Source organism: Salmo salar, chromosome 01 (assembly GCF_965601325.2).
Source record: "Salmo salar chromosome 01, fSalSal1, whole genome shotgun sequence".
In the NCBI taxonomy this organism is placed as follows: domain Eukaryota; kingdom Metazoa; phylum Chordata; class Actinopteri; order Salmoniformes; family Salmonidae; genus Salmo; species Salmo salar.
This window is the reverse complement of record NC_138291.1, coordinates 19,878,425-19,896,958: the sequence shown is the minus strand read 5'-3', so window position 1 is coordinate 19,896,958 and position 18,534 is coordinate 19,878,425. Positions and strand designations below refer to the sequence as shown.

Below are 18,534 nucleotides of genomic sequence, written 5' to 3'. Positions count from 1 at the left end.
ATAGTAGCGAAGTAATTACAATTTAGCAAATTAACACTGGAGTGATAGATATGCAGATGATGATGTGCAAGTAGAAATACTTGGGTGCAAAAGAGCAAAAAAAAAGTAAATAAAAACAATATAGGGATGAGATAGGTAGCTGGATAGGCTATTTACAGATGGGCTGTGTACAGCTGCAGCAATCAGTAAGCTGCTCAGATAGCTGATGCTTAAAGTTAGTGAGGGAGACATAAGTCTCCAACTTCAGCGATTTTTGCAATTCGTTCCAGTCATTGACAGCAGAGAACTGGAAGGAAAGGCGGCCAAAGGAGGTGTTGGCTTTGGGGATGACCAGTGAGATATACCTGCTGGAGCACGTGCTGTTGCGGGTGTTGTTATGGTGACCAATGAGCTGAGATAAGGCGGAGCTTTACCTAGCAAAGACTTATAGATGACCTGGAGCCAGTGGGTCTGGCGACAAATATGTAGCGAGGGCCAGCCGACGAGAGCATACAAGTCGCAGTAGTGGGTGGTATATGGGGCTTTGGTGACAAAATGGATGGCACTGTGATAGACTGCATCCAGTTTGCTGCGTAGAGTGTTGGAGGCTATTTTGTAAATGACATCGCCGAAGTCAAGGATCAATAGGATAGTCAGTTTTACGAGGGTATGTTTGGCAGCGTGAGTGAAGGAGGCTTTGTTGCGAAATAGGAAGCCGATTCTAGATTTACTTTTGGATTGGAGATGCTTAATATGAGTCTGGAAGGAGAGTTTACAGTCTAGCCAGATACCTAGGTATTTGTAGTTGTCCACATATTCTAAGTCAGAACCGTCCAGAGTAATGATGCTAGTCAGGAGGGCAGGTGCAGGCAGCGATCGGTTGAAGAGCATGCATTTAGTTTTACTAGCGTTTAAGAGCAGTTGGAGGCCACGGAAGGAGTGTTGTATGGCACTGAAGCTCGTTTGGAGGTTTGTTAACACAGTGTCCAAAGAAGGGCCAGATGTATACAGAATGGTGTCGTCTGCGTAGAGGTGGATCAAGGAATCACCCGCAGCAAGAGCGACATCATTGATATATACAGAGAAAAGAGTCGGCCCGAGAATTGAACCGTGTGGTACGCCCATAGAGACTGTCAGAGGTCCGGACAACAGGCCCTCCAATTTGACACACTAAATAAAGATTAAACAAAGGTTCAATAAAAAAATTATAATAATCGCTGCCAAAGGTGCAAAGTATTGACTCAGGGATCTGAATACTTATGTAAATTAAATATTTCTGTATTTCATTTTCAATAAATTTGCAAACATTTCTAAAAACATGTTTTCGCTTTGTCATTATGGGGTATTGTGTATAGATGGGTAAAAAAAAAGATGTAATAAATTTTGAATTTAAGCTGTAACACAACAAAATGTGGAATAAGTCCGGGGATATGAATACTTTCTGAAGAAACTGTACACCTACCTGGAAGGGACAGGGTATGTGGTAGTCTCTGCAGCGCTCCTGAACCCAGGTGGTCTCCCAGACAGACCTGTAGCTGTGTTCATACAGGTAGCAGGAGATGACCGTAAGCAGGGGCACCAGGTAAAGCACAGAGAACACCCCGATACGGATCATAAACTTCACCAGCTTGTCCTGGTTCTCCTTCTCCAGAGGGATCTCCATACGCACACGGTTCAGCGCCACGATCCCCGTCAGAAGCAGAGACACACCCACCTAGAGGCAGATATATAGGGATTAGACTAGATTAGAGAACAAGGGGGCAATCTTCAGATATTGATTATGTATTGATTCAAGGGGACCATCTTCAGATGTTGATAATGTATTGATTCAAGGGGCTATCTTCAAATATTGATAATGTATTGATTCAAGGGGCCATCACATGTATGTTAGTGATGCATAGGTCAGATTCTAAAGGCTTCTACACATCCATCCAACAGCTAACCCAACCGTCTATGGACGTTTGTTGAAAGAATCTGCCCCTTGTGTAATCTCAGTTGTTTGCCGCTAGACATTCTCCATTGTAGTTGGTCCAGATTTAACACGTAGAATCAGCCACGGACAGTTGGTCTGAGTTGGGGAAAACTACCCAATGCAAGATGGATAAAAAAAAAAATGACACATACATTTTATTTATGGGGTAGAAAAATAGTAATCTACTGAAGTGCATTTATCATGACATGGTCACCATTTAAACCAATGCAAATAGTCCTAACGTATAGTCCCAGAAATGTTGATTTTATATCCATCTTGCATTGGGTAGTTTGCTGTAGTTAAACTAACCCAACCGTCTATGGACGTTTGTTGAAAGAATCTGCCCCTTGTGTAATCTCAGTTGTTTGCCGCTAGACATTCTCCATTGTAGTTGGTCCAGATTTAACACGTAGAATCAGCCACGGACAGTTGGTCTGAGTTGGGGAAAACTACCCAATGCAAGATGGATAAAAAAAAAAATGACACATACATTTTATTTATGGGGTAGAAAAATAGTAATCTACTGAAGTGCATTTATCATGACATGGTCACCATTTAAACCAATGCAAATAGTCCTAACGTATAGTCCCAGAAATGTTGATTTTATATCCATCTTGCATTGGGTAGTTTGCTGTAGTTAAACAGAGGTGTAAAAGCCTTTAGAATGAACAACTCTCCTTTCTAGAGCATTAAACACTCACCGCCACGTTGAGGCAGAGCGGCGCCAGCAGGAACCAGCGCAGCGCCGTGACGTCGTAGAGGCCCACGAAGCACACGCCACTCACGCCGTCGCCCTCGATCTTGTTGAGGGCCAGCAGGGCCACGGTGAGGCAGCCGGGCAGGCCCCAGGCACATGCGTGAAAGAGAAGGGCCTTCTTCTCGATGGCCTCGCTGCCCCACTTGGGCACGGCCGCCAGGAACCAGGTGATGGTGAGGATGACCCACCACACGCTGCCCGCCATAGTGAAGAAGTAGAGCACCATGAACAGCAGCGTGCACGCCTGGAGGGGGGGGACATTGAAAATATCTATCATTGCTACCGTCTTTGATATACAGTAGTATATGAATGTCACAGAGTAAAGCAGCTAATCAATAAATCACTAAGACAACAGATGGGGATGGCTCACCTTGTTGTGGGAGCCCTGTGTGATGGTGGCCGCCCGGTACTGGGCGGGGCTCGCCGCGTTGCAAGCCACCCTGTCCTCCAATAGGAAGCCCAGGAAGAACACAAGTGACACCATCATGTAGCACGCGGCGTAGAAGATGATTGGCCGCTCCGGGTAGCGGAACCTCGTGACGTCGATGAGGAAGGTGAGAAAGGTGAAGAGTGTCGCAGAGAGACAGACGATGGACACCACGCCGATGAAGTAGCGGGCGAAGGTGAGCTCCGGGCGCTGGAAGTACATGTTGGGGCAGGGGGGCGAGCACTCCCTCACGCCCAGGAACGAGTAGCCCAGGTCGGGTTCCATTTTGAGCTTGCGGGGGCACCAGAAGCCGAAATCCCTCTGGACAGACATGGGAGAGATATCGGTGGGATTTGCGCTGGTCTGGAGGTCCACCGCACGGGGGTAGGGCTCGTCACAGTCTGGGAACCTGGGGGCAGGAGGGGGAGAGAGAGAGAGATTATAAAAACAGTTAAGGTTGAGTTTAGGTTATAAGAGGGATTGTGATGTTTGAGTTGAGAACCAGTCAGGGTTCAAGGTTCAGGCTCTACATGGAGATCAGATTAGGGTTGTGGTGATGGTGATACTGGGCTATGGACAGTTTAAAATTTCTACAACAATTTAAGAGTAAGTTCAGGTTAAAGTAAACTCAGGCTAAATTCAGATTAAAGTAGAATCAGGGTAAGTTCAGGTTAAAGTAGGCTCAGGATAAGTTCAGGTTAAAGTAAGCTCAGGATAAATTCAAATTAAAGTAGGCTCAGGGTAAATTCAGGTTAAAGTAGGCTCAGGGTAATTTCAGGTTAAAGTAGGCTCAGGGTAAGTTCAGGTTAAAGTAGACTCAGGGGTAAGTTCAGGTTAAAGTAGGCTCAGGGTAAGTTCAGGTTAAAGTAGGCTCAGGGTAATTTCAGGTTAAAGTAGGCGCAGGGTAAGTTCAGGTTAAAGTAGACTCAGGGGTAAGTTCAGGTTAAAGTAGGCTCAGGGTAAGTTCAGGTTAAAGTAGGCTCAGGGTAATTTCAGGTTAAAGTAGACTCAGGGTAATTTCAGGTTAAAGTAGGCTCAGGGTAATTTCAGGTTAAAGTAGGCTCAGGGTAAGTTCAGGTTAAAGTAGACTCAGGGGTAAGTTCAGGTTAAAGTAGGCTCAGGGTAAGTTCAGGTTAAAGTAGGCTCAGGGTAAGTTCAGGTTAAAGTAGGCTCAGGGTAAGTTCAGGTTAATGTAGACTCAGGGGTTAGTTCAGGTTAAAGTAGGCTCAGGGTAAGTTCAGGTTAAAGTAGTCTCAGGGGTAAGTTCAGGTTAAAGTAGGCTCAGGGTAAGTTCAGGTTAAAGTAGGCTCAGGGAAATTTCAGGTTAAAGTAGGCTCAGGGTAATTTCAGGTTAAAGTAGGCTCAGGGTAAGTTCAGGTTAAAGTAGACTCAGGGGTAAGTTCAGGTTAAAGTAGGCTCAGGGTAAGTTCAGGTTAAAGTAGGCTCAGGGTAAGTTCAGGTTAAAGTAGGCTCAGGGTAAGTTGAGGTTAATGTAGACTCAGGGGTTAGTTCAGGTTAAAGTAGGCTCAGGGTAAGTTCAGGACACAGTGTTGTGTAAAGCCAACCCAGAAACAGTCCCATACATACCTGCTACACTCTGTCTCGTCTGGCCAGGCCACCCCAAACATCTCCATGAGATTGTGGCAGTCTCTCTTGGCGCGGTGGCACAGGGCTCGGCAGGGCATGGACACCCGGCCATACTCCATACAGACTGGAGCGTAGAGGGCACACAGGAACATCCTCAGGTCCTCCGAACACTGCAGGTTCACCATGGGGTGGAAGGGCTGAGGGAGGAAAGGAGAGAGGGAGGGAAACAATGTGGGAGAGGTGGGAGGGAGAGAGAGAGAGAGAGAAGGGGATAGAGAGAGAGAGGGCGATAGAGAGAGGGGGATATAGAGAGGGAGAGAGGGGGGTATAAAGAGGGAGAGAGGGTGATAGAGAGAAGGGGATAGAGAGGGGGATAGAGAGAGGGAAAGAGGGGTATAGAGAGAGGGGGAGGAAGAGAGTGATAGAGAGAGGTGGGATATAGAGAGGGAGAAGGGATATAGAGAGGGGGATAGAGAGAGGTGGGATATAGAGAGGTGGGAGGAGGGGAGAGAGGGGGATAGAGAGAGGGGGATATAGAGAGGGAGAGAAGGGGATAGAGAGAGGGGGAGGGATAGAGAGAGGGGGATATAGAGAGGGAGAGAAGGGGATAGAGAGAGGGGGAGGGAGAGAGTGATAGAGAGAGGTGGGATATAGAGAGGGAGAGGGGGATAGAGAGAGGGATATAGAGAGAGGGGGATAGAGAGAGGTGGGATATAGAGAGGGGAAGGGATAGAGAGTGGGGGATATATCGAGGGAGAGAAGGGGATAGAGAGAGGTGGGATATAGAGAGGGAGATAGAGAGAGGGATATAGAGAGAGGGGGATAGAGAGAGGTGGGATATAGAGAGGGAGAGAAGGGGATAGAGAGAAGGGGATAGAGAGAGGGGGATAGAGAGAGGGGGCGGGAGAGAGACTGAAAGTTGTTGTCAGAAGCACCATAAATATTTAGTTCAGGCTATGAAATATTCACAGGCAGTCCTCACATCAGAGAACAGTCAGGACACACACAGTGAATATCACGCCTTTGGCCAGCCATAACCAGCCACAGCATCACATCACCCACAGAGAGCAAACGAGATAAACCTTTATGAGATTGAGCAGGGATGGAACTCTGGTCCTTTGGGGCCCGAGTGTCTGCTCTACTGGTAAACACACCTGGTTTCCCAGATGTAAATCAGATGCTGGTTTGAAGAAGAAGAAACAGCAGATACTTCAGGGTTAGAAAGACGGAGAGAACCCATCCCTGCTCTAGCAGCTGGGTAGCTAGCTAGTGGCTACATCAGTGCTTTTGTCTGCATGCATTTTCTCTACAAGCCCTAGCAATCTGTGTACTGAGCCCTTGTGTCAAAACACACACACTCTGTATGCACACACACACAATCCCACTAATTTGCCCTGTCTATCACTTTAATGCTGTGAAAAAGGATTAGTGCTCTTTCTTAGGCATGTAAGGGCTCACAGAAAACAGAAATTTCTCACACACACACACACACACACACACACACACACACACACACACACACACACACACACACACACACCACACATCTAGTAGATATAATCCCCAGCAGAGAAATAGAATCGTGAGAGACAGAGGCAGACAGACGGAGATGGGATTTCCCTGTGTTTGACTAGCAGACAGGCAACCAGTGTGAGGGATTTACACTGTCTAAATGTCACCTCATATGAACAGCTCATACATCTAACACCAATACAGATACACAGGATGCCAGTCAAAACAACCTGTGTGTACGTCCATGTGTAATTTGTACAATAGTAGCAGGCGTGTGTATACTGTGAGTGTGTGTCTCCAGCTGGCAAGTGTCTTCACTGACATTTTCAACCTCTCCCTAACCCAATCTGTAATACCTACATGATTCAAGCAGACCACCATAGTACCTGTGCCTAAGAACGCCAAGGTAACCTGTCTAAATGACTTTCGCCCCGTAGCACTCACATCTGTAGCCATTAATTTTTTTACATTTTAAGTTCTCATTTACAGTTGCGACCTGGCCAAGATACAGCAAGCAGTTTGACACATACAACAAACACAAAGTTACACATGGAGTAAAACAAACATACAGTCAATAATATAGTAGAAAAATAAGTCTATATACAAAGTGAGCAAATGAGGTGAGATAAGGGAGGTAAAGGCAAAAAAGGCCATGGTGGCAAAGTAAATACAATATAGCAGGTAAAACACTGGAATGGTAGATTTGCAGTGGAAGAAAGTGCAAAGTAGAAATAGAAATAATGAGGTGCAAAGGAGCAAAATAAATAAATAAATACAGAAGGGAAAGAGGTAGTTGTTTGGGCTAAATTATAGATGGGCTATGTACAGGTGCAGTAATTTGTGAGCTGCTCTGACAGCTGATGCTTAAAGCTAGTGAGGGAGATATGAGTCTCCAGTTTAAGAGATTTTTGTAGTTCGTTCCAGTCATTGGCAGCAAAGAACTGGAAGGAGAGGCGGCCGAAGGAGGAATTGGCTTTGGGGGTGACCAGAGACATATACCTGCTGGAGCGCGTGCTACAGGTGGGTGCTGCTATGGTGACCAGTGAGCTGAGATAAGGGGGAACTTTACCTAGCAGGGTCTTGTAGATGACCTGGAGCCAGTGGGTTTGGCGACGAGTATGAAGCGAGGGCCAGCCAACGAGAGCGTATAGGTCGCAGTGGTGGGTAGTATATGGGGCTTTGGTGACAAAACAGATGGCACTGTGATAGACTGCATCCAATTTATTGAGTAGGGTATTGGAAGCTATTTTGTAAATGACATCGCCGAAGTCGAGGATCGGTAGGATGATCAGTTTTACGAGGGTATGTTTGGCAGTATGAGTGAAAGAAGCTTTGTTACGAAATAAGAAGCCAATTCTAGATATAACTTTGGACTGGAGATGTTTGATGTGAGTCTGGAAGGAGAGTTTACAGTCTAACCAGACACCTAGGTATTTGTAGTTGTCCACATATTCTAAGTCAGAACCGTCCAGAGTAGTGATGCTGGATGGGCGGGCAGGTGCAGGCAGCGATCGGTTGAAGAGCATGCATTTAGTTTTACTTGTATTTAAGAGCAGTTGGATGCCACGGAAGGAGTGTTGTATGGCATTGAAGCTCGTCTGGAGGGTAGTTAACACAGTGTCCAAAGAAGGGCCAGAAGTATACAGAATGGTGTCCGCTGCGTAGAGGTGGATCAGAGACTCACCAGCAGCAAGAGCAAAATCATTGATGTATACAGAGAAAAGAGTCGGCCTGAGAATTGAACCCTGTGGCACCCCCATAGAGACTGCCAGAGGCCCGGACAACAGGCCCTCCGATTTGACGCACTGAACTCTATCAGAGAAGTAGTTGGTGAACCAGGCGAGGCAATCATTTGAGAAACCAAGGCTGTTGAGTCTGCCGATGAGGATGTGGTAATTGACAGAGTCTAAAGCCTTGGCCAGGTCAATGAATACGGCTGCACAGTATTGTTTCTTATCGATGGCGGTTAAGATATCGTTTAGGACCTTGAGCATGGCTGAGGTGCACCCATGACCAGCTCTGAAACCAGATTGCATAGCGGAGAAGGTGCGGTGGTTTTCAAAATGGTCGGTAATCTGTTTGTTGACTTGGCTTTCGAAGACTTGAGAGGCAGGGTAGGATAGATATAGGTCTGTAGCAGTTTGCGTCAAGAGTGTCCCCCCCTTTGAAGAGGGGGATGACTGCAGCTGCTTTCCAATCTTTGGAGAGGTTGAACAGGCTAGTAATAGGGGTTGCAACAATTTCGGCAGATCATTTTAGAAAGAAAGGGTCCAGATTGTCTAGCCCGGCTGATTTGTAGGGGTCCAGATTTTGCAGCTCTTTCAGAACATCAGCTGACTGGATTTGGGAGAAGGAGAAACGGGGAAGGCTTGGGCGAGTTGCTGTGGGGGGTGCAGTGCTGTTGACCGGGGTAGGGGTAGCCAGGTGGAAAGCATGGAAAATAGACGTAGAAAAATGCTTATTGAAATTCTCAATTATAGTGGATTTATCAGTGGTGACAGAGTTTCCTATCCTCAGTGCAGTGGGCAGCTGGGAGGAGGTGCTCTTATTCTCCAAGGACTCTTTTGAGTTTGTGTTGCAGGAAGCAAATTTCTGCTTGAAAAAGCTAGCCTTGGCTTTTCTAACTGCCTGTGTATATTGGTTTCTTCCCTGAAAAGCTGCATATCACGGGGGCTGTTCGATGCTAATGCAGAACGCCACAGGATGTTTTTGTGTTGGTCAAGGGCAGTCAGGTCTGGAGAGAACCAAGGGTTATATCTGTTCCTGGTTCTAAATTTCTTGAATGGGGCATGCTTATTTAAGATGGTGAGGAAGGCATTGAAAAAAATAACCAGGCATCCTCTACTGAAGGGATGAGGTCAATATCCTTCCAGGATACCCGGGCCAGGTCGATTAGAAAGGCCTGCTCGCTGAAGTGTTTCAGGGAGCGTTTGACAGTGATGAGTGGAGGTCGTTTGACCGCTGACCAATTACGGATGCAGGCAATGAGGCAGTGATCGCTGAGATCTTGGTTGAAAACAGCAGAGGTTAATTTAGAGGGCAAGTTGGTTAGGATGATATCTTTGAGGATGCCCGTGTTTACGGCTTTGGGGTGGTACCTGGTAGGTTCATTGATAATTTGTGTGAGATTGAGGGCATCAAGCTTAGATTGTAGGATGGCTGGGGTGTTAAGCATGTGTTAAGCATGTCCCAGTTTAGGTCACCTAGCAGCACGAGCTCTGAAGATAGATGGGGGGCAATCAGTTCACATATGGTGTCCAGAGCACAGCTGGGGGCAGAGGGTGGTCTATGGCAGGCGGCAACGGTGAGAGACTTGTTTTTAGATAGGTGGATTTTTAAAAGGTAGAAGTTCAAATTGTTTGGGTACAGACCTGGATAGTAGGACAGAACTCTGCAGGCTATCTCTGCAGTAGATTGCAACACCGCCCACCTTTGGCCGTTCTATCTTGTCTGAAAATGTTGTAGTTAGGGATGGAGATTTCATAGTTTTTGGTGGTCTTCCTAAGCCAGGATTCAGACATGGCAGGACATCCGGGTTGGCAGAGTGTGCTAAAGCAGTGAATAAAACAAACATCCACCACACAGGCCCTGAACACGGGGACCCCTCAGTGGTGCATGCTTAGTCCCCTCCTGTAGTCCCTGTTCACCAACGACTGAGCACGACTCCAACACCATCATTAAGTTTGCTGACAACACAGCGGTGGTAGGCGTGTTCACCGACAACGATGAGACAGCCTATAGGGAGGAGGTCAGAGACCTGGCAGTGTCGTGCCAGGACAACAACCACTCCCTCAACATTAGCAAGATAATGTAGCTGATCGTAGACTACAGGAAACGGAGGGCCGAGCCCCCATTTGTGCACACCCCCATTCACATCGACGGGACTGTAGTGGAGAGGGTATATACCTTATACCCTGGTATTTGGAAAACTAAACAATTTCTTTGAAGTTTTTTAATACATTTGAATATTCGTAGCTACTTTTAAGTAAATACCTGCAGTCAACTTGTGCAATACGTTAGGAGATAAAGAACATTGCGTTCTTCATTTCACCTGTCACATTATTATGAATAATGAGAGGCACTCACTGTTGTGCAGCATGGGCCAGGTGAATTAATTACAGTATGCAATTTACAAATAAATGCTTGCCAGCTAGATATCTTAACTATTATGTTAACTGTATACAATCTGCTAAATGCTCAGCAGTTGTGCATTTGGTTTGATAATTTAGTAACTAGTTAGCTATATAGCTAAGAGGTTAGCTTCTTCCAAAATCAAGCATTTGCTTGGTAACAGCAGAGAATCCCCTCCTGGATCAAGAGCCTTGCTGGCTAATATTTGTTTTGTGCGTGCAGCAAACTGGAGCAAACTGGAGTGTTGTTACTTGTATACTTTAGGTCAGAAACTGTACAAATTCTTTGCAATGCGCTCGTTAGCATTTAGTTAGCATCCTCTATGGGGTTTTACATGTACTTGTTAGCATTGCTAACCTTTGGATTACAGAATATCAGTGAGGTTTGAAAACAGCACCCCTTGTGTTCAGTGTTTGGTATCCGACCGTAAGGCGCTACAGAGGGTAGTGCATACGGCGCAGTCCATCACTGGGGCTGAGCTCCCTGCCATCCACGACCTCTATATCAGGCGGTATTAGAGGAAGGCTCTAAAAATTGTCAAAGACTCCAGCCACCCAAGTCATAGACTGTTCTCTCTGCAACCACAATGCAAGCGGTACCGATGCACCAAGTCTGGAACCAACAGCACCCTGAACAGCTTCTACCCCCAAGCCATAAGACCTGTAAATAGTTAGTTAAATAGTTATAGTTAAATATACTGAACACAATTATAAACGCAACATGCAACAATTTCTAAGATTCTACTGAGTTACAGTTCATAGAAGGAAATCAGTCGATTGAAATAAATTCATTAGCCCCTAAACTATGGATTTTACGACTGGGTAGGGGTACAGCCATGAGTGGACCTGGGAGGGCTTCCATGTGGAAGTCCTGGGCTGGCGTGGTTACCTGTGGTCTATAGTTGTGAGGCCGGTTGGACGTACTGCCAAACTTTCTAAAACGACGTTGGAAGAGGCTTATGGTAGAGAAATGAACATTCAATACTCTGGAAACAGCTCTGGTGGACATTCCTGCAGTCAGCATGTCAATTACATGCTCCTTCAAAACTTGAGACATCTGTGGCATTGTGTTTGTGCAAAACTGCACATTTTAGAATGTCCTTTTATTGTTGCCTAAAGGAAGATGGTTATTCAGGCAAGTGGATTTTGAAGCGATGAGCAGCGCTCAGACATTATGTGACGGTAATGAATCAAGACAAATGCAGAGGAATAAAAAGCTGCACTTAGAGCACGGCCCACCCCACTCTCTCTGTGTGTGTGTTGGCCTCCCTGCCCCGTTTGGAATCTGTTTTGATCATTCTCGATTGATGCGTTCCAGATCTGTGCACGAGAAAATATGTTCTACCCGCAAATGAGTGCAGCGACGCATGAGATCCCATGTTTTTTAAGACAGTAACAGCACACCCCCACACACCATCACAACAGCCTCAAATGACTGAGCACACACACACAGCCAGCAGCATACCACCCTGTGTTGGAGGGCAAAAGTAGGAGTTACTCTTTCCTATGGTCTAAAAAAAATATCCCAATGGCCCAGGTCACTGTTTGGGGATATTGCCCTGTGCAGAGGAATGTTAAACCGCCCTCATACCATCAAGGCCACCTAATCATCCCCAGCTGCCAATCGGCTCATTCATCCTCCTTCCTCTCCCCTGTAACTATTCCCCAGGTCGCTGCTGTAAATGAGAATGTGTTCTCAGTCAACTTACCTGGTAAAATACAATAAAATGTAATATGGTGAGATCTTGGTCATGCATAAATGCCTTTGTGAGAAAGAGTGGTAGAGCGTGTGAGCTTGGATTTACGGGCCAAAGCTCACAGGTGAACATGTTGGCACCACAAATGGACACCCCTAGATAGTGTCTGTATGTGTGTGTGTGTGAGAGTAGAAAGAGCATGAGTGTATGTTTGTGCGTGAGTGTGTGTATGACCATTTCTATGTCTCAGTGTTCATCTGGTCCTGTCCTGCTCTACCTATCAGAACGGCTGAATGGGAGCACCTCACTTTAAAACTACCAATCAGAGGCCTTCTTGTGATATCCCCCACCATGCACGCACACTCTCTCTACATTCCTATTGAGTGCCATGTCCTTACAGAAGCATGGGGAAACCCTTAACACAGCTCTCTTTCTGCATGACTGTGTTACAGGCCAGCCGAATGGAGTGTTCTCTCATACCATCTCCTGCTGTGTGTGTGCATGTGACTCTCTCTACCACTGTGTGTGTGTAATGTGGTGGTCTCTCTCTCTCTCTACCACTGTGTGTGTGTACAGTGGTGGTCTCTCTCGCTCTCTCTACCACTGTGTGTGTACTGTGGTGGTCTCTCTCTCTCTACCACTGTGTGTGTGTACAGTGGTGGTCTCTCTCTCTCTACCACTGTGTGTATACAGTGGTGGTCTCTCTCTCTCTACCACTGTGTGTGTGTGTACAGTGGTGGTCTCTCTCTCTCTACCACTGTGTGTGTGTACAGTGGTGGTCTCTCTCTCTCTACCACTGTGTGTGTGTACTGTGGTAGTCTCTCTCTCTACCACTGTGTGTGTGTACTGTGGTGGTCTCTCTCTCTCTACCACTGTGTGTGTGTACAGTGGTGGTCTCTCTCTCTCTACCACTGTGTGTGTGTACAGTGGTGGTCTCTCTCTCTCTACCACTGTGTGTGTGTACTGTGGTAGTCTCTCTCTCTACCACTGTGTGTGTGTACTGTGGTGGTCTCTCTCTCTCTACCACTGTGTGTGTGTACAGTGGTGGTCTCTCTCTCTCTACCACTGTGTGTGTACAGTGGTGGTCTCTCTCTCTCTACCACTGTGTGTGTGTACAGTGGTGGTCTCTCTCTCTCTCTACCACTGTGTGTGTGTACTGTGGTAGTCTCTCTCTCTCTCTACCACTGTGTGTGTACAGTGGTGGTCTCTCTCTCTCTACCACTGTGTGTGTGTACAGTGGTGGTCTCTCTCTCTCTCTACCACTGTGTGTGTGTACAGTGGTGGTCTCTCTCTCTCTACCACTGTGTGTGTGTACAGTGGTGGTCTCTCTCTCTCTACCACTGTGTGTGTGTACAGTGGTGGTCTCTCTCGCTCTACCACTGTGTGTGTGTACAGTGGTGGTCTCTCTCGCTCTACCACTGTGTGTGTGTACAGTGGTGGTCTCTCTCTCTCTACCACTGTGTGTGTGTACTGTGGTGGTCTTTCTCTCTCTACCACTGTGTGTGTACTGTGGTAGTCTCTCTCTCTCTACCACTGTGTGTGTGTGTACAGTGGTGGTCTCTCGTCTTTCTCTCTCTACCACTGTGTGTGTACTGTGGTGGTCTCTCTCTCTACCACTGTGTGTGTGTACTGTGGTAGTCTCTCTCTCTCTACCACTGTGTGTGTGTACTGTGGTGGTCTCTCTCTCTACCACTGTGTGTGTGTGTACTGTGGTGGTCTCTCTCTCTACCACTGTTTGTGTACTTTGGTGGTCTCTCTCTCAACCACTGTGTGTACTGTGGTGGTCTCTCTCTCTCTACCACTGTGTGTACACTGTGGTGGTCTCTCTCTCTACCACTGTGTGTGTACTGTGCTAGTCTCTCTCTCTACCAGTGTGTGTGTGTACTGTGCTAGTCTCTCTCTCTACCAGTGTGTGTGTGTACTGTGCTAGTCTCCCTCTCTACCAGTGTGTGTGTGTACTGTGCTAGTCTCTCTCTCTACCAGTGTCTGTGTGTACACTGTGGTGGTCTCTCTCTCTACCACTGTGTGTGTACTGTGCTAGTCTCTCTCTCTACCAGTGTGTGTGTGTACTGTGCTAGTCTCTCTCTCTACCAGTGTGTGTGTGTACTGTGCTGGTCTCTCTCTCTACCAGTGTGTGTGTACTGTGCTAGTCTCTCTCTCTACCAGTGTCTGTGTGTACTGTGCTAGTCTCTCTCTCTACCAGTGTGTGTGTGTACTGTGCTGGTCTCTCTCTCTACCACTGTGTGTGTGTACTGTGCTGGTCTCTCTCTCTACCAGTGTGTGTGTGTACTGTGCTGGTCTCTCTACCAAATCAAATCGAATCTTATTGGTCACATACACATGGTTAGCAGATATTAATGCGAGTGTAGTGAAATGCTTGTGCTTCTAGTTCCGACAGTGTAGTAATATCTAACAAGTAATCTAACAAATTCACAACAACTATCTTACACACACAAATGTAAGGGGGTGCATAAGAATATGTACATGTACAGTTGAAGTCGTAAGTTTACATACACTTAGGTTGGAGTCATTAAAACTCGTTTTTCAACCACTCCACAAATGTCTTGTTAACAAACTATAGTTTTGGAAAGTTGGTTAGGACATCTACTTTGTGCATGACAAGTAATTTTTCCAACAATTGTTTTCAGACAGATTATTTCACTTTTTATTCACTGTATCACAATTCCAGTGGGTCAGAAGTTTACATGCACTAAGTTGACTGTGCCTTTAAACAGCTTGGAAAACTCCAGAAAATGATGTCACGGCTTTAGAAGCTTCTGATAGGCTAATTGATGTAATTTGAGTCAATTGGAGATGTACCTGTGGATGTATTTCAAGGCCTACCTTCAAACCCAGTGCCTCTTTACTTGACATCATGGGAAAATCAAAAGAAATCAGCCAAGACCTCAGAAAAAGAATTCTAGACCTCCACAAGTCTGGTTCATCCTTGGGAGCAATTTCCAAATGCCTGAAGGTACCACATTCATCTGTACAAACAAAAGTACGCAAGTATAAACACCATGGGACAATGCAGCTGTCATACCGCTTAGTAAGGAGACACGTTCTGTCTAATAGAGATTAAGGTATTTTGGTGCGAAAAGTGCAAATCAATCCCAGAACAACAGCAAAGGACCTTGTGAAGATGCTGGAGGAAACGGGTACAAAAGTATCTATATCCACAGTAAAACAACTCCTATATCGACATAACCTGAAAGGCCGCTCAGCAAGGAAGAAGCCACTGCTCCAAAACCGTCATAAAAAAGGCAGACTACAGTTTGCAACTGCACATGGGGACAAAGATCGTACTTTTTGGAGAAATGTCCTCTGGTCTGATGAAACAAAAAAAGAACTGTTTGGCTATAATGACCATCGTTATGTTTGGAGGAGAGGGTTGGAAAGCTTGCAAGCCAACGAACACCATCCCAATCGTGAAGCACGGGGGTGGCAGCATCAGGTTGTGGGGTGCTTTGCTGCAGGAGGGACTGGTGCACTTCACAAAATAGATGGCATCATGAGGAGGAAAATTATGTGGATATATTGAAGCAACATCTCAAGACATCAGTCAGGAAGTTAAAGCTTGGTAGCAAATGGGTTTTCCAAATGAACAATGACCCCAAGCATACTTCCAAAGTTGTGGCAAAATGGCTTAAGGACAACAATGTCAAGGTATTGGAGTGGTCATCACAAAGCCCTGACCTCAATCCTATAGAAAATTTGTGGGCATAACTTAAAAAGTGTGTTCGAGCAAGGAGGCCTACAAACCTGACTCAGTTACACCAGTTCTGTCAGGTGGAATGGGCCAAATTCACCCAACTTATTGTGGGAAGCTTGTGGAAGGCTACCCCGAAACATTTGACCCAAGTTAAACAATTTAAAGGCAATGCTACCAAATACTAATTGAGTGTATGTAAACTTCTGACCCACTGGGTATGTGATGAAAGAAATAAAAACTGAAATAAATCATTCTCGCTACTATTATTCTGACATTTCACTTCTTAAAATAAAGTGGTGATCCTAACTGACCTAAGACAGGGGATTTTTACTAGGATTAAATGTCAGGAATTGTGAAAAACTGACTTTAAATGTATTTGGCTAAGGTGTATGTAAACTTCCGACTTCAACTGTAAATATATGGATGAGCGATGGCCGGACGGCATAGGCAAGATGCAGTAGATGGTATAGAATACAGTATATACACATGAGATAAGTAATGTAGGATATGTAGACATTAAAGTGCCGTTATTTAAAGTGACTCGATACCTTTTATTAAATCAATTTATTACATTTATTAAAGTGGGCAGAGATTTGAGTTTGTATGTTGGCAGCAGCCACTCTATGTTAGAGATGGCTGTTTAACAGTCTGATGGCCTTGAGATAGAAGCTGTTTTTCAGTCTCTCAGTCCCAGCTTTGATACACCTGTACTGACCTCGCCTTATGGATGATAGCAGGGTGAACAGGCAGTGGCTCGGGTGGTTGTTGTCCTTGTGTAACGACGGTCGTCAGGAATGGACCAAGGCGCAGCGGGTTGAGTGCTCATAATTAACTTTTTAATGAAAACACTTATACAATCAAAACAAAATGATGGACGACGAATACAGACTTGAACGCAAACAACAGCAATTCAAGTGACAACCTCCCACAAATTACAAACACACCCTAATATATAGGACTCTCAATCAAAGGCAACTAGACAACACCTGCCTTCAATTGAGAGTCCACACCCCAATTAACTAAACATAGAAAACAGACTAACTAGAAAGAACATAGACTAACAGAGCAGTGACCAAAAAACCCCGGAATACATAAATCCACTACCCTCTACATAATACACACACCCCGAACCACATAAACCAAATACCCTCTGCCACGTCCTGACCAGCCTACACTAACAAAATAACCCTCATACTGGTCAGAACGTGACACCTTGATTATCTTTTTGGCCTTCCTGTGACATTGGGTGCTGTAGGCATCCTGGAGGGCAGGTAGTTTGCCCCCGGTGATGCGTTGTGCAGACCTCACTACCCTCTAGAGAGCCTTGCGGTTGAGGGCGGTACAGTTGTTGTGTGTGTGTACCGCTGTGTGTGTGTACCGCTGTGTGTGTGTACCACTGTGTGTGTGTACTGTGCTGGTCTCTCTCTCTACCACTGTGTGTGTGTGTACTGTGCTGGTCTCTCTCTCTACCACTGTGTGTGTGTACTGTGCTGGTCTCTCTACCACTGTGTGTGTGTACAGTGTGTACTGATAATATCGACATTAAGTGGTTTGATTGTGGCGTCAAAGGAGGGGATAAGAACGGTGATCAAATCTGTATTCATGGCGACCTGGTTTTATTTGGGTGCAAATGTTTTGTTCTGCTGTCGCTGGTCAAAAACAAGACAAAAGCCTTCGCCCCTAAAATAAGCCTTGGGGTGATTGCACAACCCTTTGGCTTTAGGATGGGGAGGAGGCAGGGGTGGTCATCCCCTGGGCTCAGTGTTTCAAAAGTTATTTATCTGGATTTCACCTATCGGATAGGATTCCATGCATAAAAATAGAACGAATAGAACGGACAAATCATTGAATGGAATGGGGACACCCAATCTATGCATTATAGTTCTATGTATTTAATCCTATCCGATAGGCGAAGTGCAGATAGATAACTTTTGAAAAACTGGTCTCAGGAGAATAGCTATACGATGTGCATGCTTTTGTTTCAGCCCAGCTCTAAATTGAGGATTATGGTGAGTTGAGTATTCTGAACCCCTTTAATTAATGGAAGAGTTTTGTATCATAGTGTGTGCTACATAGACATGACGTTTCCAGAGGACACAAGTTCATGTTAGATTCTCCATAGGAGAGGAGTGTGTGCTGGCAGCAGCGTTGGGGGTGTTTATGGGGTGCTGGGCAGAAGGCTGTGTGGGTTGTGTGTGTAGGAGGAGATGTATGTGAAACAGGGAGGGTATTTTGGTTGGGGTGAAAAAGACCCCGTCTGTTCCTCCACTACTTCAATAGCCGGATTAAGTTTCCCTCCTTTCCTCTCTCTCTCTCCGGTAGAAGCCACGGTTTGTATAATGAAAGACTGAATGGAAGTTACCTTAGTGAGCCCCACGAGAGAGAGAGAGAGAGGGGGGGGGTAAATTTAATTTAATTGAAAGAGAGAGCGCGAGAGAGAGGGGGGGTAAATTTAATTGAAAGAGAGAGCGCGAGAGAGAGGGGGGGTAAATTTAATTGAAAGAGAGAGCGCAAGAGAGAGGCAGGCACAGGAGAGGGGTAGTTGTCTGGTGCAGACACCTAGCAGACTCTGCCTGTCCTGGGCTGTCAACTGAGAGTTTGAGGGGGACAGTGATGGATGGGTCTGGAGGATAGTTCCAGACAGGGAAATAAATCTCACTCTCTCTGTTTCATCTCTTTATCTGTCTCACAGCCTCCCTCTATCGCTATAACCTTTCATTCACCCTCTCTCTCCGTCCCTCCTTCAGGGTGGGGTGGGGCT

The 18,534-nt window shown here is 45.9% G+C and overlaps 1 protein-coding gene across 1 annotated transcript in view; it reads right to left on the bottom strand.

Annotated features, from left to right (window-relative positions):
• LOC106571436 (frizzled-3) overlaps nt 1-18,534 on the bottom strand; it is a 42,337-nt gene that overhangs the window by 12,133 nt on the left and 11,670 nt on the right. The window contains exons 3-6 of the mRNA XM_014144576.2: nt 4,723-4,919; nt 3,079-3,544; nt 2,653-2,952; nt 1,442-1,693 (exon numbers count right to left, since the gene is read on the bottom strand). Coding sequence (XP_014000051.2) covers nt 1,442-1,693; nt 2,653-2,952; nt 3,079-3,544; nt 4,723-4,919 — 1,215 coding nt within the window. The remainder of the gene's footprint in view (nt 1-1,441; nt 1,694-2,652; nt 2,953-3,078; nt 3,545-4,722; nt 4,920-18,534) is intronic.